The following is a 25,419-nucleotide window of genomic DNA, read 5'->3' on the forward strand; positions in this document are numbered from 1 at the left end:
TACCCTGCGGTGTTAACAAACAGGTGCATCTCACTTCTTTAGCGTGTGGACTGGTGGACTTCCCAAACTGTCCGACGTCTCAGCAAACTGCCCCTGGGAAGACTTCTAACCAAATCCGCTGTGCAAGCCCACAGGGCTACCACAGCCTAAACATGTAGACACAAAACACCACACGAAAACAGTAACGTACACCAGGCGAACCAGACGCAATGTCTCCAAGCCAGCCCAAGAGGCAGGCTATGGAGGAGGAAGCAACAGCTGCTGCAACTCCGCTACCACAGGACGGTGAGGACATGGAATATGAGGCAAATGTCCCTACCAATAACAGATTCGAAGCGCTCACAAGAGACGCTGCTGACGTTCCCCAGCCAGGCCCCTCACAAGCACAGGGTTCTCGTAAATTTAAGGTCGCCCCCCATAGTCTGCTACATGACCAGGGAATATCTAGAACTAATCAAAGAACCGAAGCCAGGTCTAAAATGTAAAATTCTGTGCTCCTACAGAAAGGACACGATTAAAATGCAGGTAGACAACCTAGTTGACTACCAATATGTTATTGAGAATCTCAATCTAAGGAAAATTCAGTACCACACGTACAACTTAGATCCTAAGAAATCCGTCAAAGTTGTTGTAGAGGCGGAGCATATTCAAGTCATGGATGCCGTCAAGGAGTTAGGATATGACGTGCAAAACGTCATAGCGTTTAAAAAAGTCAAGGAGGTAAATGGGAAGCAGGAACTGGGCAAAATGCCCATGTACTGCGTCACCCTAACCAGGACCCCAAACTGGGACTCCATTATCAGGTCAAACTCCTACTCGACTTCAAATGTAGGATCAAATCATACTAAAAGTCGGATGGGCCTACGCAATATTACAGGTGCCAGCAGTTTAACCATGGCTCCCGAAACTGTACAGCAAACCCCCACTGTGTCAAATGTGGCAGAGAGCACCTCAATAGTCTCTGTAAAAAACCTAAATCGGCTCCACCAAAGTGCGTCCACTGCCAAGGGGCGCACCCAGCTAACTTCAGATGTCCCACTTGGGTTGCAATGACCCAACAAATGAGAGCCAGTACTGGGCAACAGGCAGCAGCTATGCCTAGAGCACCAGGTACGCCTAGAGCACCAGCTCCTGCAATAAACGCACAAAATTTTCCAAACCTGAGGTAACGACAGCAGCCGCCAACCACCCAGAGGCCTGCTGGAAGACCCTCGAAGACTCCCCTCCCCTCCTCTACCCGCCCTGTCGGGACATCCGCAGCAGCACCGTCGCGCCGCCCGGCATGGAACATCCCTGCAGGATCCTCACCCACACAAAACAACTCTGGAGAAGTATTCGGGCAACTCCTAGATATCCTCTGCCTGTTTGGGAACTGCAACCTGACTCATTTAATGCATACCGTGAAGACCACTCTTGAGAAGTTGACACAAGCGCCAGACGCGATGTCTAAAATAATGGTAATTGCTCAGGGAATCATGACTTTAATCAATGGACCCTAGATGCAATGACCACATCACTATATTAAACTGGAATGCTGACGGAATCTCCGATCAATAGCACTCAGTCGAATACTTCCTTGATGATTATGGTATAGATGTGGCCCATGTCACAGAAACCCACCTATACCCACAGAAGATTATGGTATAGATGTGGCCCATGTCACAGAAACCCACCTATACCCACAGAAGTCCTTGTTCATTAGGAACTATATTATGTATAGAACTGATAGAGTAAAGCGACCTAAAGGCAGAACCCTAGTTTTAGTTAAAAATAGACTACCACATAGGCTTATCACAATCCCTCCACTGACCAGAGTGGAGGCAACGGCCATAGAAATTAAAATAGGCCAGCACCATGTAGTATCAGTTTCAGCCTACAACCCTCCTGATGGGCGTATCCCTCCAGGTGACTTAGACATAATTTTAGGGTTAAGCCAAAGAGTCGTTATTGGTGGAGACTTGAACTCAAAAAGCAGATCGTGGGGCTGTAGGGCGAACAATGCCAGTGGAACTGCACTTCAAAACTACCTTGAAGGAAAGAACAACAAACTCTAATAGCATCTGAAGAGCCAACGCACTTTCCAAGGAGGGAAATGAATCGCCCGGATATACTTGACATCTTCTTGATAAAAAAATTTCCCCTGGGCGCAAAACGCCACGGTCCTAAACCAGCTCGACTCCGATCATAATCCTGTTACATTAGAGCTAGCCGGTGCCGGACATGTCTCAAGCAGCAACGTGTACTACACATACGAGACTGACTGGGAACAATACACTAACTTGATAGGCCTGCACACATATGAGATACCTCCCATGACCAGCAGAAGACGCATTGATAATGCAATCGAACAATTTACCAACATAGTGAAAGGATGCCCTTGGCTTTCAACCACGAAAACCCGCAACGAGAGGGGCCAACAGGACCTGCCATATGAACTCCAAATACTTCTCAGTACTAAAAGGAGGATACAAAAGCGCTGGCAGACGTATCGAGATCCAATCGATAGGCGGATAATGAACAGTCTCGCCCAAGAACTTGAAAGAGAGTCCGACTGGCTGAATACAGGAGTGCTCGCTGGGAAGACACCCTATAAGAAACGGAGAAAAATCCCCAGAAATTCTGGACAATAGTCAAAAGCTGAAAAGAGAAGCCCCGAAGAAGCATCCAGCCACTACATGGAGAGAATGGCCTCGTCTACGACCCCCTGGAAACGTGGAGGCCATGGCCAACTCTCTGGAACTTCAGTTCAAGATCCACAACATCGAAGATGTAGAAACAGACGCCCAAGAGGAACGAGTGGAGAGGGAGGTTCCCAGAATCCTGCGACGCGTGTCACCAACTTCCTTCATGCCCGTCACATGCCAAACTGTCCGATTATTAAAGAGCTCGGCAACTCCAAGTCCCCTGGTCCAGATGACATACGCAATCTACAGCTCAAAAATCTACCACCCATAGCACTCCTCTATCTTACAGCAATCTGTAACTCCTGCCTCCAGAAGATGTATTTCCCATCCTCATAGAAAATAGCTAAAGTAATTACCCTTCGAAAACCCAACAAAAATCCCTTATTCCCCAGAATTACCGCCCTATATCATTCCTCAGCTCCGTTGGAAAAATCCTAGAACGCCTGATCCTAGCGGCACATAAATCCTTCCTCACTGAACATAATACCATCCCAGAACAGTTTGGCTTTCGTGCTGGGCATGGCACCATTTCCCAAGGCACCCGAGTATCGAGCAGATATGTAAGGCAAGGGCCGAAGGGCACAGCACAGGCGGCGGTCTTCTTAGATGTGGAAAAGGCTTTTGACCGAGTATGGCATGACGGCTTAATTTACAAGCTCCACCAATGCGACTCTCCTATAGACTTAGTAAAAATCCTGGCTTGGTTCTTAGAAAGTAGAAAATCTTTTGTTCTGTTAGAGAATAATAAAAGAAGCCTTAAGGACATAGAAGCAGCCGCCCCCCAAGGATATGTGTTAGGCCCATTCCCATACAGCCTGTACACAAATGACATACCGAAAAGTCCCAACACCCATTTTGCACTGTTTGCGGACGATACGGCCGTCTATGCAAGCCACCCGAACCTAAATTACGCGACACACCACCTTCAGAGACACCTAGATTTAATCACACAGTGGTGTAATATTTGGAAAATCAAAATAAATGCAGAGAAATGTAATTCAATCATGTTCACCACCAGGAGAAGGCCTCCAAAGCGCAAAGTATCCATTGATGCTAGGGACCTTCCCTGGTGTAACGACGTGAAATATCTAGGACTAACGGTAGACACCAAACTGCTGTGGAACTCCCACATTACAAATGCGTGTAATAGAGGTTCGGGTAGCATCTACAACCTTTATCCACTGCTGAAAGGCAATGGCCTGTCCACTAGCACTAAGCTTGAAATATGGAAGATGGTAGTTCTACCATCTCTACTATATGGCTGTGAGGTCTGAGGAATGGCAGCAGACTGTCACCACAAAAAACTTCAGGTTCTCCAGAACAAGGCACTGAGAATCATTACAGACACGCCCTGGTTCTTCTCAAATAACACAATCCATAACGATACCAACATGCCAACCATCACCACACTCATTCTACACATCTTCTGAAAACTCGCCGCGTCATCTCATCTCCTCACTCGGATCTGATCCATTTCACATCAATTACAAACACCCAAAAAACACAATAACTCGACACTACAGAGTATAACACATTCACAACACAATACATGCACAAACACAAATAACTCGTGCAATTAAACCAACATGTCAAAACCCCCTAGCTCATGACAGAAGGCAAAATGGCGAAGTCCACTGGCCCTTCAAACGCTAACGGGCAAGTCCAACTGGCCCGACATGATACTCACTCCGTCCGTCCGTCGGTTGCCACTGTGTGGGGTGACGCTGACTTGAGCGGAGCGCTTGCTGGTGTTATGCGTTAGTGCAGTGTGTTTTCCGCGCGTTTCTGTTTATTCGGCGTTAGTCGGACGTTCGTTTTATACGTTGTTCCCCGTCGTCGTTTAGTCGAGGCGTTAATTTTCTGCGTTGCTGTTGGTCGTCACGCGCGTTGATTTCGTCGTTCGGGGCGGAGTCAAAGGCCAAGATGGCCTCTTCCTCTGCCGGTTCTCGAGGCGTATTTCCTTTGATTGGCAAAAATATTATGTCTTGTGCTGAGTTGCTGTCATACTCGTCACAATCATGTCTGCCTTCCTCTCGCTCAGTTCACCGTCGGCTGTCGGATCCAACAATCCAGTTTACTCAAGAAAATATCAATCAGGCGATCGATCAGACGCTGCAGGACAGATTTGAGCTGGGTTCCTCCGAGATCAGGGAAATATCTGGCCCAGGGCCCGTGGCACTGCCCGGTGACCCGCGGCCGAGTAGCGTGGGGCCAGGCTCTGGCGAGAAACCTAACGGTGACAACGATGCCGTCCTGGCTGCCCGTACACCCGGCTCCGCTGTCACTGCAGCTCCTGCTACGGTTGGTAAGTCGACGAAATTATCAACGAAGGCGCGGGATGCTCCGTACTCGCATGCTTCTCGTAAGCCTGCACATCCCTCTTCGCTTACTGACTCAGAATCAACGGAATCCAGGGCGCCTGACAGGAAGAAACCATCTACTGACCGTCAGGACCCTGTTCCGCCTCAGGACGCCTCCGCTACACACTCGGCGACCGACTCCAGTCTGGTCGACATGGCAGACGCTTATGAGATCACAGTTCCGACGTCGAATAGGTTTGAAGGTTTAACTGATGTCACACCAGCTGACAAAGACTCTTCAGATAATCCGCCTGCTCCTACTTCTGTCAAGGCCCCCAAGGTGCCATCTATCATAGTACATGACACGATCAACTACCTCGATCGGGTCAGGGAACTGAAGGGGCACCTAAAGGTTTCCTTTTCCTGTCAATACAAACGAGGAAGTATCCGTTAAGAGTTCGAAAATCTGTCAGATTATCGATATATGATCGAGTAACTCAAGGCTCGTGCCATCCAATACCATACATACGATCTCGACCCTCTCAAAGTTTTGAAGGTCGTCGTCAGGCACCTCGAGCCCACCACCCCTACCGCTGACGTTAAGGAGGCGCTGGGCTTCACTGTGCAGTCTGTCACTGTTATGCACCAGCAGGTGCCAGACGCACTGGGTAAACTCACTGATGTCAAGTGGCCTCTATTCGTCGTCGCACTTCATTGTACACCAAATGTTTACGACGTTTACGAAGTCAAATTCCTCCTGCACATGAAGGTTGACGTTGAATCCTACCGCAATGGGTCTGGCTTGACGCAATGCTTCAATTGTCAGCGATTTTGGTCACGGCTCCCACAACTGCGGCCGTCTGCCGCGTTGCGTTAAGTGTGCCGGTGACCATCTCATCCAACTGTCAAAAAAAGCCCACGGATCCGCCAAAATGTTGTAATTGTGGACAGGCTCACCTAGCCAACTATCGTAAATTTTCTGCATATCAAAAAGCACTGGCGAACTCTCGCAGTTCTGCCACTCAGCAGCCTTGGCGTTTTCGACACCAGCTGCTCCACCAACTGATGCTGCAAATTTTCCACACCTGCGAGCACGTCGTGCCCCTCCACCACCTTCTTCTTCTGCTGCTACTGGCTCGGGGCCTTCGCCACCGCGTCGTCCTGCTTCGTGCCCGACGACAGCTTCCCACTCTGCTTCGGGAACTGTAAACCCTTCCCCAGAGCCTTCTGCACCCCCGCCCCCTACCTTCTCCTTCCCCTTTTCAAACCATCTTTCTCATCTTGTTGCCTTGTTACAGCAGTTCAACATTCACAAAATCATTTCTATTGTCCGTTCCACTATCCACCAACTCAATTCAGCTTCCGATCCTTTCAGTAAACTCATGGTAATTCTGTCAGCTTTCATCTCCTACTTCTGCGATGGACCCTAAGCTACATCGCCCTTGTCGTACTGTCAGTTGGAACGCCGATGGTGTTCTTCGCCAACGTCACTCTCTTGAGGGCTTCTCGATGATAGGGGGATCCACAGAGCCCTTATTTCCGAGACACACTTGAAGCCACATCAACAGTTTACTGTCCCCAACTATTATGTATATGGATCCGACCGCACGGATCGGCCACATGGCGGTACTCTTGTCTTAGTCAAGCAGTGCCTTACGCACCGACTTCGACAAATTCCGCACGTAGAACACCTGGAGGCTACGGCGATTGACATACAGCTATATGGACAATCCTTGACTCTTGCTGTAGCCTACAACTCCCCTGCTCGCACTATACTCCCGGCTGACTTGGATGTCCTCATACACCTGGGCCCGAAGGTCCTAGTGGGGGGGGGGGGACTTAAACTCCAAGCATGGGACATGGGGGATGCCGTTCCACTAATGCTAATGGACGTCGGCTGTTCCAATATCTCGAACTCAATGCTGCTATCCGTGTCGTTGCTATGGATTCTCCCACGCACTTTCACAAAACAGCTCTCTACCGTCCTGACATTCTAGATATCTTCTTGGCTCTGGATATCCCGTGCGTCCACCAGATTTCTGTGGTCTCAGAACCTGATTCTGATCACAATCCGGTGGTCCTCGAATTCCTAGACGCTCGCCCTCAGGACCAGCTCCATCCGGCTTATGTGATCAACACAGACTGGGAGCGCTACAAACAGCTCGTAGACCTCCATGTCCTCGAGCTTCCACCTATTACCCGCATCGATCCGTCGGCGGTCCGGTTTGCTAAAATCCTCACCGAATGCTACTGCACCTCTTCCCGATGAGTCCTCCAGCCACCCCGTCGCCTGGACCTTCCACCAGACATCCAGGAACTAATTCGCACCAAACGTCGATTTCGTCGCCGGTGGCAATGCCTCCGAGACCCAATTGACAAGCGAATCTGGCAGTCATTGGCTCAAGAGCTTCGGGTACGTCTACAAGAGGTCCATGATCAGGCATGGAACCAACGCCTTTGCGAGGCCGCAAACCGTCCCGACCGACTGTGGCGTATAGTCAAGGAGACCACATCCACTCCCCCTCCTCCTCAGCCCCTCCACGGTCCCGAAGGCTTGGTCTACTCGACTCAGGACAAGGCGGATGCCCTCGCACACAGTCTTGAGCGGCAATTTCGCCTCAACGACGTCAACGACGACGAGGCTGACGCCCACGAAACCCGCGTCCATCGTCAGGTCCGTCAGCTCCTTCGCCGTCGTACTGACACCACCTTTCCACCGGTCACTCTCCCAGTAGTGGCGAATTACATCAGTAGCATTCCATCCAGTAAGGCCCTTCTTCACCACCTCTCTCCAGCTGCACTTACCTAACTGGTTAATATCTACAATAGCTGCCTTTCCTACAATTACTTCCCTACTGTTTGGAAGCTGGCCCATGTCATCGCCCTCCCGAAACTCCCATTTCACTACTCAACTTCCTCGGCAAGATCCTAGAACGCATTATCCTTTCCCACTTTCAATCCTTCCTCGATGCTCATTCCATCCTCATTCCCCAACAGTTTGGGTTTCGGGCTGGCCATGGCACGGTCCACCAGCTGATCCGCCTCCACGACACCACCATCTGCAGGGCGCAGATGGAGCGTCAAAGTACAGGCATGGTTTTACTTGACATCGAAAAGACCTTTGATCGGGTGTGGCATGAGGGCTTCCTTAATAAGCTTACCAATTATGGTTGCCCTCTCCACATCATCCACATCCTACGACGCTGTTTAACTGGGCGATCATTTTACGTTACACAAGGCCGAAGCAATAGTTCGATCCGGGCCGTGGAAGCGGGTGTGCCCCAGGGGTCTCTCCTGTCCCCAGTTCTGTACGCTGTATACACCAACGACATCCCATCCCGTGTCTCCAACCAACTGGCCCTCTATGCAGATGACACCGCTGTCTGCACCTCACTCACACCGCAACCTCCTGTTCATTGCTCACCTTGAACAGATCACCCAATGGAGCAACAAATGGAAGATAAAAATCAATGCAGATAAGACACAGGCCATCCTTTTTACACACAAACAGAGTCCGCCGGCTCGCCGGATGGAACTTGAAGGTCATCGCATTCCATGGCCCCAGACAGTCACCTATCTTGGCCTCACCTTTGACACCTGCCTCACGTGGAAACCCCACGTTGATGGTCTCTGTCACAAAGCATATGGAATGTTACACAAACTCTTCCCGTTGTTGAAGGGCCCCAGCCTTTCGATCCAATCGAAGCTGTTCATCTGGACGTCCTGCGTCTTGTCACTCCTGCTATACGGCTGCGAACCTTGAGGCCTAGCTGCCGACACTCATGTGCTCCAGGCCCAGGTGGTACAGAGCAAATCACTCCGGATCATACTAAATGCTCCGCGTTACGTCTCCAACCATGACATCTGCCGTCTTCTCCACATTCCGCCGCTTGTACAACAAATCCGACTTTGCGCCACGAACACCCTTGCCTTCCTCCAAAACTCTCCTCATCACCACTTCACAGTTCTTTGTCGTGCTGTTTGAGACGTCCCTTACCCTCATCCGACGCTGATACTTCAGCGCCGGTATCGTCCCAATTGACGGTCTCACCACAGTTGGGTCTCTGCTGATATTTTGATCACTCCATTTTTCTATTTCTATCGTCCTAGTCAGATAAAAACGCCATTTCAAACCTAATATTCATTCTGAAGGCAGGTTCAGAGCGATCCTTCAATATTTCAGTGGACGAAAGTCCCGTCAAGATTGCAGTGGTGGTGGTGATAGTGGTGGTGCGGCTGCTCAAGACATCGTCATCTCATTCTTCATCCATGGACCATCCACCCCCATTACCATCTTCCATCGCTAGTTCGGACTCTGACAACCTTGTCAGCGACAGCGCCACCAGCTCTATTTCATCAGTGGGCGAGGGACGTCTGCAGCGAAGCGGGAGGCCGCTTCAAATGCACGAAAAATCTGGGCAGCTCCTGCGATTGCGGAGGAAAATCAAATGCACATGCCACCTGGCGCAACAGAAGCAAACTCAAAACACCTCGAAAGAGCAGAAAAGTTAAATCCTGAGCTGCCACAACAATACCAGGGCACGGGAAGGGAAATCCCGCCCCCCAAAAACCAACAATAGATGTCAGTGCGAACGCAGAAAGCGCAACACCAGCGCCAAATGCCACCCAGATGACGTCAGAGGCCGGCGACAGGCGACAAGACAGAGCAAGTTCTGTAATTCCCCAGACGCAAGGAGGCCCCACGCATAACAGAAATCAACAACCAGAGGACGAAGGGTTCCCCCCATAACTCTGTTTGAGACAAAAGGGTACACGACCCTGATAGGATAAATCTAAGGGAAACTAACGGGTGCCCTTAGACACTGCTATCGCCCTTGTACGTGGTACTATCAGGCCACAAACCCAGAGGATTTCCAGTAACTCAAACAAGAATTCCGAAAACGTAATCTGGAATTCTTTACTTACGACAACGACCCGAAGAGTACGCTGAAGGTCGTCGTTAGAAGACTGACGGCGTACTGGACCAGAGGACGTCAAGAATGCACTCATCGAGAAGGGCTTTCCGGTACAGGACGTATTTCAAATGTCTAAGCCGCAAACAGAAATAAATGACTCTGGAAACATAGTGTCAGCGCCAAGAAGAAAAACGGCCATTTCCAGGTCAATCTACTAAACACGGCGGAGGCAAGAAATATATTTAAAGCAGAAACACATGAAAGTGACTACAGAATTATACCAAAAACCGAACGGGCCCACACAATGCTATCTGTATCAGAGATTTCACATTGGTTTGCCCCATGTCAAACTCACCCCCAAGTGCGTAAAATGTGCAAGACAGCACCTCTCTGGCGTCTGCACAAAGAAGAGGGAAGAACCGGCCATATGTGCCAACTGTAGGGGGCAACCATCCAGCCTCCTTCAGGGGCTGCCCAGGAAGTTTGAAGATCATCCAGGCGTGGAAGCGCCAGCGAGAATCAGCTCCCAAAAGGCAGGAACCACCTCCTAGGGCGCCACTGAGGAACTACAACCCACCTCCAGCACCACCCATGGAGGAAGTAAACCCCCCACCATCCCCAACACCAACTAGAGCAGAAACAACAAGCTCTCCCAACCCTGCCCAACCCCAGCAGGCAACTCTGTCCACAAAAAGAACTCCACCCCCACAGGTTGTCTCCCCCCCACAAACATCACCCCTTCCCACCCCAACCCAACCTGAAACAGAAAGGGCCGAGAAAACACCACTGCCTCCATCATCAAAGGCCACAGATGTGCAACCACCAAGGGTCATTCCAGCCAAAGCCACACCCACTGAGACTGCCCAAGCCACATCTGCAGCAGCAGATACCAACAACACCACCAACATCATCAGTGGCCAGACCACTGCGCAAGGAAGTTCCGTCCAGGTCGAACAGGAACAGCCACTCCAGTTCCTCTGAAAGATTTGGACATTCATAAAATCCATCATTTCACCTGCCTTCCTTGAAGGCATAACCCAGCTGCTCACCAAAATAGCAACAGCCCCAGACCTACTCACTACAATCACAATACTCGCCACTAACATCTTACCACTGCTCTCCAATGGCAAATGAAGATGAGAAGCAGCATATTACCATCGCCATCTGGAATGCAGATTGCATCTATCATGACAGGCTTGAACTTGAGACGTTCTTCGATGACCATGGCACTGATGTAGTTCCAAGGACACACATCTAACCCCAGAAGATATCTTTCAGGTCCGCAACTACCAGCTTATTAGGACAGACTGTCCTAACAGACAAGGCGGCGGCACAGATATCCTAATAAAACGGCGCATATGCCATCGCCAGGTACCTGTACCAAGACTCATTAACATGGAGGCAACAGCAGTAGAAGTTGTTCTCAACAATCGCCCCACACACCTGGTGGCAATATACCATCCGCCACACACAAGACTATTTCCCCACGACCTCGACGGTCTTCTGAACGGTAGTCACAACACAATAGCAGGAGGGGACCTGAACGCTAAGCACAGGGCATGGGGATGCCGCACCACGAACACCAGTGGAAATCAGCTGTTACGATATCTTGACAACCATCCAACAGTGCAGGTAGTCTCTCCAGACGAGCCCACTCCTTTCCCATACGATTCAAGGTGTCGACCAGACATACTTGACATATTTCTGCTTAAAAATCTTGCAACCACCACAGAAGTGGTCAACTGTCTGAATTCCAATCACAACCCTGTGGTACTCAGATTTCAGGGAGACCAGGACGTACCCAACAACAGAGTACACACAACACTATACACCGACTGGGAAAGATACAACCAACTGGTCGCCTCACGCATGCCAGACCATGCACCAGACATGCCAACCCATGTGAAAATTGATCAAGCAATAGAGGGATTTACAAACATCATCAAGGCGTGTGGAAAGGCTGCCACCACCAAAATTACACACAACAATGGACGATCCAACCTGCCCCCAGATCTAGCACAACTAATTTCAGACAAAAACCGCACACGCAAAAGATGGCAGACCTACCGAGACCCCCAGGATACGAGATGCATGAACCAAATGGCCCATGAAATGCAGACCAGGCTGAAACTCCTGAGATGTTCAAGGTGGGAACAAAGCCTTCAGGCAGCTGAAAGTAATCCTAAAAAGTTCTGGGGGTAATAAAAGCTAGGCAGCAACCCCACAAAGCCAACAGACCACTACATGGGAAGAACGGCTTGGTATGCACACCAGAAGACTAAGCTAAGTGACTGCCATGTGAAACACCCTCGAACTCCAATTCCAGGAGAATGTCGTAGAGGATGACGAAGATGAAGCATATATTCTGGTACATCGAGTAGAACGACACCTCCATCGCAGACTTCGCGCCAGGTCCGACACGACCTTCGAACTGACCAGTGAACGTGTAGTTGCAGCTATCATCAGGCGAATCGGCACCGCAAGAGCTTCTGGTCCTGACAACATCAAAGCACCCTTCCTTTAAGGCCCTCTCGCAACCAGCAATCTCCCATCTCACTGCCATCCTAAATAATTGACTTACTGCACTATTTCCCTTCAATCTGGAGGGTTGCTAAATTCATCTCAATCCCGAAACCAAATAAAGACCATCTATTCCCTCAAAACTATCGACCTATTTCCCTGCTCAACCACCTGTCTAAGTTACTCGAAACACTCATCCAAAACTCCCTACTATAATTCCTATCTGACAACAATATCCTTATCCCTGAACAATTTGGATTTCGTGCTGGGCATAGCACAACACAACAAGCCATTCGTTTGGTGGGGCACACCTGCACAGAGAAGAGCCAGGGTAATAACACAGCTGCCATTTTCCTGGACATTGTATAGCAGACCGCCATGCCAAATGCGGTCAAACGCTTTTTCAAACTGTCAAAGATGAATTGCCCACTTCACCTGCTTAAAATAGTCCACTCGTTCCTCATAGAAAGGAAATTCTACTCTACAGTAGATAGCGCAAACAGCGATCTAATACAAATAGAAGCAGGTGTCCCACAGGGATCTGTGCTTGGCCCACTCCTATATCTACTATACACCAACGATCTGCCGAAGGAGCTGTGCGGTAACATTGCCCTGTATGCCGATGAAATGGTATTATACCATAGTGGCAGAAACAATGGTAGAAACAAGCTATCCAGCCTGCCGTCTACAACGCCACCTAGACAAAGTGGTGCAATATGTGGAAAATAAAGATCAATGCAGACAAATGACAGGCTATTTATTAAGCCACAAAATCAAATGCCACATAGTGAACATCATACACAACGACCAGGTGCTACCCTGGAAAGAAGTAAGTAGTTACCTACCCAGGGCTAAAGCTAGATAAAAATCTAACATTCACCCATCACATCAGAGAGGCTAGAAACAAAGGCTCCCCCCGGCTCTTTCAGTTATATCCACTCCTAAAAGGCAGGGGACTCACAATACCTGCCAAACTCAAATTCTGGAAAACCATCATCCTACCAGCCATACCCTATGGATCAGAAGCGTGGAGCATGGCAGCAGACACCAACCTCAAACAGTTGGAATTTATCCAAAATATAGCCTTCCGAATCGTTGCGGACGCTCCGTGGTTCTCGATCAACGAGGAGATTAGAGCAATGTTCGGACAGTCCTCATTCTATCATCTCATAAAGCAAAAATCATTAAAATTCTATGAATCATACAACGCATCACCACAACAACTCATCAACTCCCTGGGAAGGGATGAAAACCCTGACCAGAGAGCACCAATCACTACCATCCATCGCCAATTCAGGCGATAGTCATATGTATTCACACGCAAACATAAAATTACATCATCATCGCCGCCGCCTCCACTAACATCATGTACCCAGGGGAAAACCGACCCCTAGCCAATACCGCATAACCCCCGAATCCGCACCACCAAGGATCATTTCGTCAGACAGAGCGTTTTTCAAATGCATCATGGGTATAGATCCAGCCATTTCATGTCGGCTGCTCAACCACCAGAAAAGACGAAACCAGAAATAAAAACGTACAAAGACAGAAGAAATATAGACAGGAAAAAATACCTAGACCACATCAACCAGAGCCTAAGCACAACTAACGAAGAGATAGATAACTACGAAAAACTAGGAAACCTAAACGCGAACGTAACTAAGGTGACAGAAGACGCAGTGGAGACAAGTGCATCAATACGAAAAATAATCGAGGGAAAAGAAGCAATCCCTACACACATCTTAACACTACTCAAACAGAAACGACAGGTATACGCGCAATTCAGTCGCACTAAAGACCCTACTATCAAAAACCTATGTAATAGGCTAAATGACCAAGTAAAGCAAAGAGTTGACGGCAAGAAAACTGGACACAAAAATACAGAACCTAGACCCGAAAAACCCAGCTGACTTCTGGAAGAAATTCAGACGACTGGCGAACCAGAAAGAAGCACACGAAGCACCACTGATAATAAAGGACGAAATCACGAAGCGCAAGAAGAAGAAAGCAGACGCCTTCCTAGGAACGCTAAAAGACGTATATACATACCCGCAAGACGACAAATTCGACACAGAACACGAAATAAAAACGGAAATAGACACAAAAACAGAGCTGGAAGAAACAATCTGCACGACCTACGACGAATATCAGACAGCACTACTCGCAGACATAACCACACAGGAAGTAAAACAGGCCATAGCAGGTGGTGAAGTCACTAGCCCCGGCGCTGACGGCATCACCAGACAACACCTCAGAATGATACCACCGCAAACAATAATACCGCCCCTACATAAACTCTCTAATGCAATATTATGGCTCAAAAAGGCAACGCATCGGTGGAAAAACGGGCAGATACGAATGCTACCGAATCCACAAAAACCAAAACACGACCCAAAATCATATAGGCCGATAACATTACTGTCGGTGATCGGAAAAACATAAGACGCAATCCTAACACAGAGAATTCAGAAATTAGTGGATAAGAAAGGCATACTACCAGAAGAACAAGAGGGCTTTCGTAAAAATAGAAGTACAATTGACCCAATAATAAGATTAGTTAGTAACAGTGTCGAAGCAATAAACACGGGTATGATTTCAACAGTACTAATGCTCGACATAGAGGGGGCTTTTGATGCAGTGTGGCATGCAGGGCTATTAAAGAAACTATTACAACACAACATACCGAAAGAAATAGTGCAACTAATAAACAACATGAATACGGAACGACAGATCACTGACACACTAAAACCCAAAGCAGGTGTACCACAAGGGGCTATTATCTGACCCCCATTTACAATCTTTATACAGCCGACATTTCAAAATCGACCGGAATCAACGAACAAATACTCTGTATGCCGACGATACAGCGTTCTGGCAACATACGGAAATGACAGATTAACAACTAATCAAGACAGCAAGACATTAATCACGACAATACCATACCATACCATTTAAACGCACGGGCATATAAATACCGTTATCCGCCTCACATTATAGCAATAGCAACTGAACAAGGATATCCAGACAAATATGAAGACATAAAAGCAATAACGGAAAACAAAGATCTATGTTGTTATGTTATTTTATTCTGTTAGAAGACAATTCTAAGGACTTTCACCCGACTCCAGCTGAGGTTCTCAGGGGTTTCCCCTCAGTCACAAGGCAAATGCCAGAGTTGAGTATTCTCCCCAAAACAAACAAACAAAGAAAACAAATAAGAACATAAAAACCAAGAAAGGGATATAACAAAGACAAACAATAATTTAGATCCCATCCCCAAATTACAACAAATAAATTGTGTCACCACAGAAAAATGTAAGATAAGCTAAGGCTCGGAACAGGCAGTAAGCCCTATATGAGCACATCCCACCCTTCCAGTGGGGGGGGGGGGGGGGGGGGGGGGAATAACGGGGTCGGCAACTCCAAATCCCCAGGCCCTGACGGCATAAAGCCACTACAGCTCAAACATCTCTTTAACTCAGATTTCCTTTACCTAATTAACATCCTCAACACCTGCCTGAACCACGACCACTTCCCATCTGCATTGAAGATAGCCAAAGTTATCACACTTCCCAAACCCAACAAAAATCCCCTATTTCCCAAGAACTACAGACCCATATCCCCCCCCCCCCCCCCCTATGCATACTAGGCAAACATCTCGAACGACTAATCCTAAAGCCACTCCAAGACTTCCTCAATGAAAGCAGTTTGGTTTTGGTGCCGGACACAGCACCATCTCACAGGCCACCCATGTGCTGGAGCAGATCTACAAGGCTAGGGCAAACTGGCACAATATGGAGGCAGTCTTCTTAGACATTGCGAAGGCCTTCGACCGTGTCTTGCACGATGGCCTACTATACAAGCTCCACCAATATGACTGTTCACAGCATCTGCTGAAGATCCTCCACTCGTTTTTAAGTAACAGGAAATGTTTTGTGTTCATGGACAGATGTAAGAGTAGCATTAAGTCAATCGAGGCAGGAGTGCCTCAAGGTTCTGTCCTGGGGCCCATCCTATATAGCTTGTATGCTAACGATGTACCAAAGCGGGACAGCACCCATCTAGCCCTGTTTGCCAATGACACGGCTATTTATGCCAGCCACCCGAATCCAAATTACATCGTTCTAAACATACCTCGAACCTAGAACCTCGACCAGATTACACAATGGTGTAACTTCTGGAAAATTAAACTCAATTCAATCAAGTGCCACGCAATAATGTTCAGAACCAGGCGAAGGCCACCCAACCGTCAACTCTCCATTGATGGAAGGAACCTCCGCTGGTGTGACACAGTAAGGTACCTTGGACTAAACATCGATAGCAAACTTTTATGGAACTCACACATATCTGACGCATGTAATCGGGGTTCAGCTAGGCTGTATTAGTTATACCCATTGCTAAAAGGGAATGGACTGACCACCGAACTAAAATTAAATATCTGGAAGATGGTGGTCCTTCCTGCAATATTTTATGGCTGCGAGGTCTGGGGCATGGCCGCAGAGACTCACCTAAGAAAAGTGCAAATAGCGCAAAACATAGCCCTCAGGATAATAACAGACGCTCCCTGGTTCGTACCAAACGCACTTATACACAAAGACACAAACTTGGCCACAATCACTACAGTTGTCCAGCAAAGAACTCGGTCTGTATCTGACCCACTACATGTCAACTATAAGCACCCTAAGAACACGTTAACCAGACACTTTATGTGTTAATGTGAACTAGTACCTAACCAAAATACACACTATATATAACGGCCGAACTTTCAGGAAACATTCCTCACATACAAAGAAAGAAAATGTGATATGTGGACTTGTGTCCAGAAACACTTACTTTCCATGCTAGAGTTCATTTTATTACTTCTCTTCAAATCTCATTAAACATGGAATGGAAATACACAGCAACAAAACGTACCAGCGTGACTTCAAACACTTTGTTACAGGAAATGGCGTATTTTATCGCAACCGTCCACAATACGAGCACGAAGAGTCTCTACATTTGGTACCGGGGTTGCGTAGACAAGAGCTTTCAAATGCCCCCATAAATGAAAGTCAGGAGAGCGTGGAGGCCATGGAATTGGTCCGCCTCCACCAATCCATCGGACACCGAATCTGTTGTTGAGAAGCGTATGAACACTTCGACTGAAATGTGCAGGAGCTCCATCGTGCATGAAGCACATGCGTCGTACTTGTTAAGGCGCATGTTCTAGCAGCACAGGTAGAGTATCTCGTATGAAATCGTGATAACGTGTTCCACTGAGCGTAGGTGGAAGAACATGGGGCCCAATCAAGACATCAACAATGCCTGCCCAAACGTTCACAGAAAATCTGAGTTGATGATGTGACTAGACAACTGCGTGCGGATTCTCATCAGCCCACACATGTTGATTGTGAAAATTTACAATTTGATCACGTTGGAATGAAGCCTCATCCGTAAAGAGAACATTTGCACTGAAATGAGGATTGACACATTGGCCACAGGTACACTTCTGCGAATGGTTCGTCCAACAATCAGCTGCTGATAGTGCCTGCACACGCTGTACATTGTACGGAAACAACTGGTTCCCCCGTAGCACTCTCCATACAGTGACGTTGTAAACGTTACCTTGTACAGCAGCAACTTCTCTTACGCTGACATTAGGGTTATCGTCAACTGCACGAAGAATTGGCTCGTCCATTGCAGGTGTCCTCGTCGTTCTAGGTCTTCCCCAGTCGCGAGTCATAGGCTGGAATGTTCCGTGCTCCCTAAGACGCCGATCAATTGCTTCGAACGTCGTCCTGTAGGTACACCTTCGTTCTGGAAATCTGTCTCGATACAAACGTACCGCGCCACGGCTATTGCCCCGTGCTAATCCATACATCAAATGGGCATCTGGCAACTCCGCATTTGTAAACATTGCACTGACTGAAAACCACGTTTGTGGTTAACACTAACCTGTTGGTGCTACGTACTGATGTGCTTGATGCTAGGACTGTAGAGCAGTGAGTCGCAAGGCAACACAAGCACCAAAGTCAGCATTACCTTCCTTCAATTGGGCCAACTGGCGGTTAATCGAGGAAGTACAGTACATACTGACGAAACTAAAATGAGCTCTAACATGGAAATTAAGCGTTTCCGGATACATGTCCACATAACCTCTTTTCTTTATTTGTGTGTGAGGAATGTTTCCTGAAAGTTTGGCCGTACCTTTCTGTAACACCCTGTATATATAAACATGTTATAAATCAAACAAAAACATGCTTCTGGAAACCCAAGCTGAGACAGAAGGCATTAAGGCAAAAGCCACAAGACTTTCAAAACAACATGGGCAGATGCCCAGACATGAGCAACGAACGAAACGGCAGAACAAGCATCCAGTTATGTGCATCTGGAATGCCGATGGCATTCGCCACCGACGACATGAGCTGGAGCTGTTTCACGACGAATATGCAATAGATGATGTACTCGTAGCACCTGCAGACAACTTCCGGGTCAGAAATTACGTCGCATACAGGACTGACCGACGCAACCGACAAGGTGGGGGGACGACAGTACTAGTTAAGCAACATATATGCCACCGACATATACCCCTACCACAGCTCCAATATATAGAAACAACAGGCATCAAAATGATGATAAATAACCAGACCACCTACCTCATTGCTGCATACCACCCTCCTGGCCGCAATATATCTGCAATAGACCTCAACGATCTCCTAAACCAAAGCCATGGAGTCATCATAGGAGGGGGCCTAAATGCAAAGCACAGAGCATGGACCTGTCGAGCCACGAACACCAGTGGTAGGACACTCCTAAGATAGCTAGACGCTCACCCTGAACTAGAGATAACACCGCCAGGTAGACCAACCCATTTCCACCTGCTCAAAAACCTGAACTTCGTAACGGAGACAGAGGACGTAAATGCGTTGGATTCCGACCACGACCCTATTATCCTGAGACTCGAAAACGAACAGGCAGACCCTGCAGAGGGGAAGAGAGTGACCTTCAGCACAAACTGGGGCAGGTACAAAGCACTGGTCGACCACCATATACCAGACTTTGCCCCAGCAATGCCCCGCATGCGAGACATCGACGCAGCAGTTGAGAAGTTTACGCGCATCGTGACGACATGCAGCGGAAGGGCGACAATAAAAATCACACACCATCGCAGACGCGATGTTCTACCTCCCGACCTCGTACAACTAATTAACGACGAGTAGCGCGCGAGACGTCTGTGGCAACAATTCCGGGACCCACAAGACAGAAGGACCATGGAGAGGATGGCTCGCGAAATAAGAACACGACTTCAACTGTTCAGGTACGAGCGATGGGAGCGAGGCCTGCAGGAAGCAGAGAGAAATCCAGGAAAGTTCTGGAACAAAATCAAAACACGAAGAAACCCACAAAAGACCGTAAATCCGCTGCACGGCGTAAACTGGATAGTTTACACACCGGAAGAGAAAGCAGATGCCATGTCGCGCACTCTCGAACGCCAATTTCAAGAGAACGATATCGACGACGACGAGGAGGAAGTCGAGAGAAACGAACGAGAGGTCAGACGCCAGCTAGAAGAGAAATTCCAACATCTCGTTCGACGTAGCCAGCGAGCGATCAGTAGGTGCTCTTATCAGGCAAATCGGCAACGTCAAAGCCCCAGGCCTTGACAATATCAGACCACTTTTCCTGAAAAACCTTCCTGAATCAGCCATATCCCACCTCACCGCTATCCTAAATAACTGCCTAAAATTGAATTATTTCCCTTCAGCCTGGAAGGTCGCAAAAATTATTTCAATCACCAAACCAAACAAAAATCATCTATTCCCACAAAACCACAGATCCATCTCCCTCCTCAACCACTTCTCCAAACTCCTTGAGACCCTAATTCAATTCCCACTAAAACAGTTCCTTACCATGAACAACATCCTTACCCCAGAATAATTTGGATTTCGTGCTGGTCAAAAGCACCACACAGCAAGCCATTCGCCTGGTGTAGCACGTATGTTCAGAACGACAACAGGGGAACAGTACTGGTGCCATCTTCCTCGATATAGAAAGAGCATTCGACAGGGTGTGGCATGGCGGCCTGCTATATAAGATTTCCCAACTTAACTGCCCTCTGCATATACTAAAAATGATTAAGTCGTTCCTGACAGACTGGAAGTTCTATTTCTATGTCCCTAATGGGATTGTCGGCACCATCCAACGAAGAATAGGAGTACATCAAGTCTCTGTGCTAGGTCCCTTCCTATACCTACTATATACAGACGACGTGCCCCGAGAGCCAGGGGGCCAAATAGCCATCTACGCTGACGACACGACACTATACCACAGTGGAGGAGACTTAAACTACATCGTGTGCAGGTTCCAGAGCCATATGGACCGTGTTGACAGATGGTGCAACCTGTGGAAAACTAAAATTAACGCTTAAAAGTGCCGGCCCTTCTTTTCACCAACAAAACAAAACCACCACTGCGAAACATCGTAGTTGGCATTAAACAGCTGCCCTGGAAAAACTGAATAGCGTACCTCGGCCTTCGGATTGATAAAAGACTAACCTTTAGCCAGCACATAACGGAAGCCTGCAAAAAAGGCGGGCAGGACTGTTGCAACTATACCCATTACTCAAAAGTAGAGAGCGAAAATAAAAATCTGGGAAGTGGTAATACTGCCAGCTGTGCTCTATGGCTCAGAGGTATGGAGCATGGCGGCAGATAAAAGCCTAACCAAAATAGAAAGATTACAGAATAAAGTCCTAAGAATAATAGCATATGTACCGTGGTACTGCAGCAACGAGATCAGGGTCATGCTTGGTCATCCTACCATCTATTACTTCGTCAAGCACTAATCCATGAACTTCTATGCATCACTCGGAATTTCATCTTATCAACTCCCTCAGTGGGGAAGATCAACCACGTCAAAAAGCACCCGTTAGTACCATTCATCGTCAGTTTCAACAGCTAATTCTGCGTGACATGTAAAACTCACTGCAAAAACCACCACCATCTAGGTAAAGAGCCACCCCTCCCACCCCCTAACATACATTAGGGCAAAACAACGCCCCCAAAAGACAAAACAAAACGACTCTCGAGATTCAGGGAAGTTAAACCAGAAGACAGAGCGCCACCGGGCGCTGAATCTTCTTGCAAACAGTGTGGAAACCCAGAGGATTCGACTGCTCCGGCCGGTGCCGGCTAGTCCAGGCCATTCAGAGTCGTCTTCGCGTAGTGAAAGGACGCTGCTGCGCTCCGCTCCGCTACTACTTGCCCGACCCGGAAAAACCCACCACGTGTGCCGTCTCTGACCGAAGCTTCCTCTTTGTTTGGAGTGTCATGTGCTTGGCCATCGCCTTGTGTGTTTCTCGCTGTATCGCCGTGCTTGTTGGCTCGCTAGGTTGCGAGGGGTCGTAGTGTTGTTCTGGGCTGGCGGTTCGTGGTGGCTGGGCGCTTATGGCGAGAAAGCACAATGTCGTTGGCGGTATTGTTCGTGTTCCCACGCCCAGAGTCCGTACTGCGCAGTTCTTGAATCATCAGTGCACCACAAATTCGAGGATGGCATAGCTCTCCGAGAAGACAGTAGTATCACGCTGCCAGCTAGTTAGGGAAGAAAGAAGAGGAGGGGCAGAACAAAGAAAACTTCTTGCCGAGAACTTTGTGCTGTAGATGATAGGGTTCTTAGCGGTCCAGGGACCCGATGCGCTCCGTGGCCGAATGTCTAGGCCACGCAGTGGTTAGCGGTATCCCGCGCCTGCCCAGTATTGGGAAATACGACCAGCACAAAATTGTCAGAATATAGGGCCACCAAACCCTGCAAATAAGTAACATCTCGCAGATTCCACATCATGGTACAACCACAGGAATCACTTCCATCCGCTGAACAGCGTAAACCCATTCCCAAACCACACCACACCGAACACCCTGCCAATCACCAGGCCCATCAACTCACCCATCATCATCACCATCATCATCACCATCATCATCAGGCGACGTTTCTGACACCGACAACAGTCTGCCAGCGCACAGTCTCGTTATTGACACCGACGCCGATTCGACCTCATACACTGGTGAGTCATGGTTCTCCTATTCTACGGTCCCACGGCGCAGTCACAGGCTCCTTAAGTACAACCCTAAGCAATTAGCAAGCGCCACTGACATGTCGAAATCGGCACCAGAGCAAACAGCACAAAAGACCAGCACCGAGACGAAAAAAGAATGCGCAAAATCGGCCCAACAGCCAACAGGTGCAACCACGAAAGCACAAACCGAACAATCGAAAGAAGCAGCTGCTATAACAAACAATGATACCGCAGCACCCAAACCAAAAACAGTAAACTCGTGAGGCAAATACCCAGGAGGCACCTCAGAAGAGGCGGAAAAGCCACCATCCAAACCACCTTCACCGTGCCTGGGGGCAGGAGCTACGCAAACGCCTCGACCACAACAAAAACAGGGAAGAAAATTTCGACCAATTACGGTTTACGAAACCAAAGGGTACACCACACTAATTGGCCAAATACAGAGTAAATTAACCGGCGCTCTCAGCACAACATACAAAAGGGACCACATAGTCTACCAAGCGACCAACCCAGAAAATTTTCACTACCTGGAACAATAATTCCGAAAGAAAAACCTGGAATTTTTCACTTACAGAGATGATCCGAGAGGAACACTAAAAGTTGTTATCAAGCACCTCACACCCCATTGCATCACATAAGAAGTCAAATAAGCACTCATTGCCAAAGGCTTCCCAATCAAGGTAGTATACCAGATGGCAAAAGCAGTCACCATCATCACAGAAACAGGCGACTTCATTCCACAGCCACAAAACAAAATGGCAAATTTCCAGATAAATCTGCTGAACACCGCAGAAGCACAAAAAATCTTCAAGCTAGAAAGACTACTGCACATGACAATCTCGGTGGAGAGATTTCGAAAACCAAGTAGCCCCGCCCCACCCAGTGTTACCTCTGTCAAAGGTTTGGCCATGGCGCAAAACAATGCGACCTAATTCCTAGCTGTGTTAAACACGCCGGTCCCCATCTTTCCAGTGCCTGCACCAGGAAGCCTTGCGACCCAATAATCTGTGATAACTCCTCAGGAAAGCAACCAGCTTCATTTAGGGGATGCCCAGTGAGGCTTAAAATTATCGAGGCTCGTGCCCAAAGAACTGCAGTAACCTCAAGCAAGCACCAAACCCTCCCCACACAAGAGCTGAGACCACGAACTGCAGCTCACCTGAGGGAAAACAACAACCGGCCCCCAAGGCCCGCCCCCCCCCCCCCAAGCCTGAGACACAAACGGAGGGAACACACCCTCTCCTGCCACCTGGAACAGCGGAGAACCCGCCTGTGACGCAAAACCAAACCCATGAAACTTCATCCTTTGGCGCAAAAACAATGGCAGAAATAGTAAAGGCAACTACCACAAACCGCTCGCCTGCTAACAGACCCCACCAGCAAGCTCGCCCGCAAATCGTGGAACGAGCACAAACAGCTGTCAAGCGGCCCCCAGCACCCGCAGTAAAGCCACAGCATCCACTCCTCCCACTCCACCCCCATCTCAGAAACACGGTATAAAACAGCCAAAAGCCGACGTGCCTCCCCCAGACACAGGAAGCTGCACACCAGCAAACGCAAGAAGAAACTACCCACACAACAAATGATATGGACAAAACAGTGGAAACAGCCGTGGTTCAGACGACTGCTGCTTTACCAGAACAGACGACGGAAACGACAACAAGAGAAAACAAAGACACAGAGAACACCACTCTGGACAAGAAGCTCCACATGCCACACAAAACCGTGAAGAGGCACAAGTCAATGAATCAAAGCAAATGCTAGAACAAATATGGGACTTCCGTAAGTCACTTACCCGCATCAACTTCACAACCATGTTCTCCAAAGACGCCTTGGCACAAATCATGGCTGCCCCAGACATGATGACAAAACTCACTGATCTTCGCCTGCATCTTGCCCATCTTTTACAGTGGAGAATAGAAATAATCACCCAAAAATCACCATCTGGAATGCAAATGGCATACATGAGCAACATCACGAGCTGGAACTCTTCTTAGAAGAACATGGAGTGGATACAGCACTCATTAACGAAACGCACCTGACTCCCAACCAAAATCTCCGGATCAGAAATTATGTCACACACAGAACTGACAGGCCAAACCGCCCAGGAGGCGGGACAGCAATCCTTGTTAAACAGCGGATATGCCACCAAAAGATAACACTTCTTCCAGGTCATAGAAGCAACAGGAATAGAACTTATCATTGACGATCAAGTCACCCACCTAATCGCCGCATACAACCCCCTGAACACAACATAATCCACCATAGACTTGGACACCTTACTAAATGGAAAGCACAGAGTCATCATAGGGGGGGGGGACCTAAATTCAAAGCACAGAGCCTGGGGTTGCCGCACTATGAACACTGGAGGCAGAACGCTACTACGATACTTACGCAACAACCCTGGCATCGAAATAGTCGCCCCAGATGGGCCCACCCACTTTCACTACGACTCCAGATGCCATCCAGATATACTCGACATCTGTCTCAACAAAAACATACCTATAGCGACAACAACTGGTGAACGGCCTTGACTCTGACCATAACCCTAAGATTCGAGGCTGACCGGTATGGCCCAGAGGCAAGAAAGAGAGTTATGTATCATACCAACTGGGAGGGCTACAAAATGCTCATAGGTCTGCATATACCCGATTTTGCCCCAGAAAAGGGACATAGATCACGCTATACAGGAATTCACCCATATAGTATCCTTCTGCAGCAAAATCGCAACGAATAAAATCATACACGACCAAGGAAGAAGCGATTTACCACCCGAACTTGCCCAGCTCATTGCGGACAAGAAGAAAACCCGAAAGCTCTGGCAACGATTCCGAGACCTACGTGACAGAAGAAATATGGAAAGAACGACCAGGGAAATACGACAGCGACTACAAATGCTAAGAAATGCCCGCTGGGAAAGAAGCCTCCAGGAGGCAAACAAAGACGCG

General features: G+C 48.3%; 1 protein-coding gene across 1 annotated transcript; it reads left to right on the top strand.

Annotated features, from left to right (window-relative positions):
- The first annotated feature begins 209 nt into the window (after window positions 1-209).
- Window positions 210-10,881, top strand: LOC126285062 (uncharacterized). Its single transcript, XM_049984384.1, has 5 exons — window positions 210-285; window positions 4,726-5,369; window positions 5,541-5,652; window positions 9,168-9,356; window positions 10,280-10,881. Exons 1-5 carry the CDS (start codon window positions 210-212, stop codon window positions 10,879-10,881), a joined length of 1,623 nt encoding a protein of 540 aa, XP_049840341.1.
- Window positions 10,882-25,419: the final 14,538 nt, after the last annotated feature.

The sequence above is a fragment of the Schistocerca gregaria genome, chromosome 8 (genome assembly GCF_023897955.1).
Source record: "Schistocerca gregaria isolate iqSchGreg1 chromosome 8, iqSchGreg1.2, whole genome shotgun sequence".
In the NCBI taxonomy this organism is placed as follows: domain Eukaryota; kingdom Metazoa; phylum Arthropoda; class Insecta; order Orthoptera; family Acrididae; genus Schistocerca; species Schistocerca gregaria.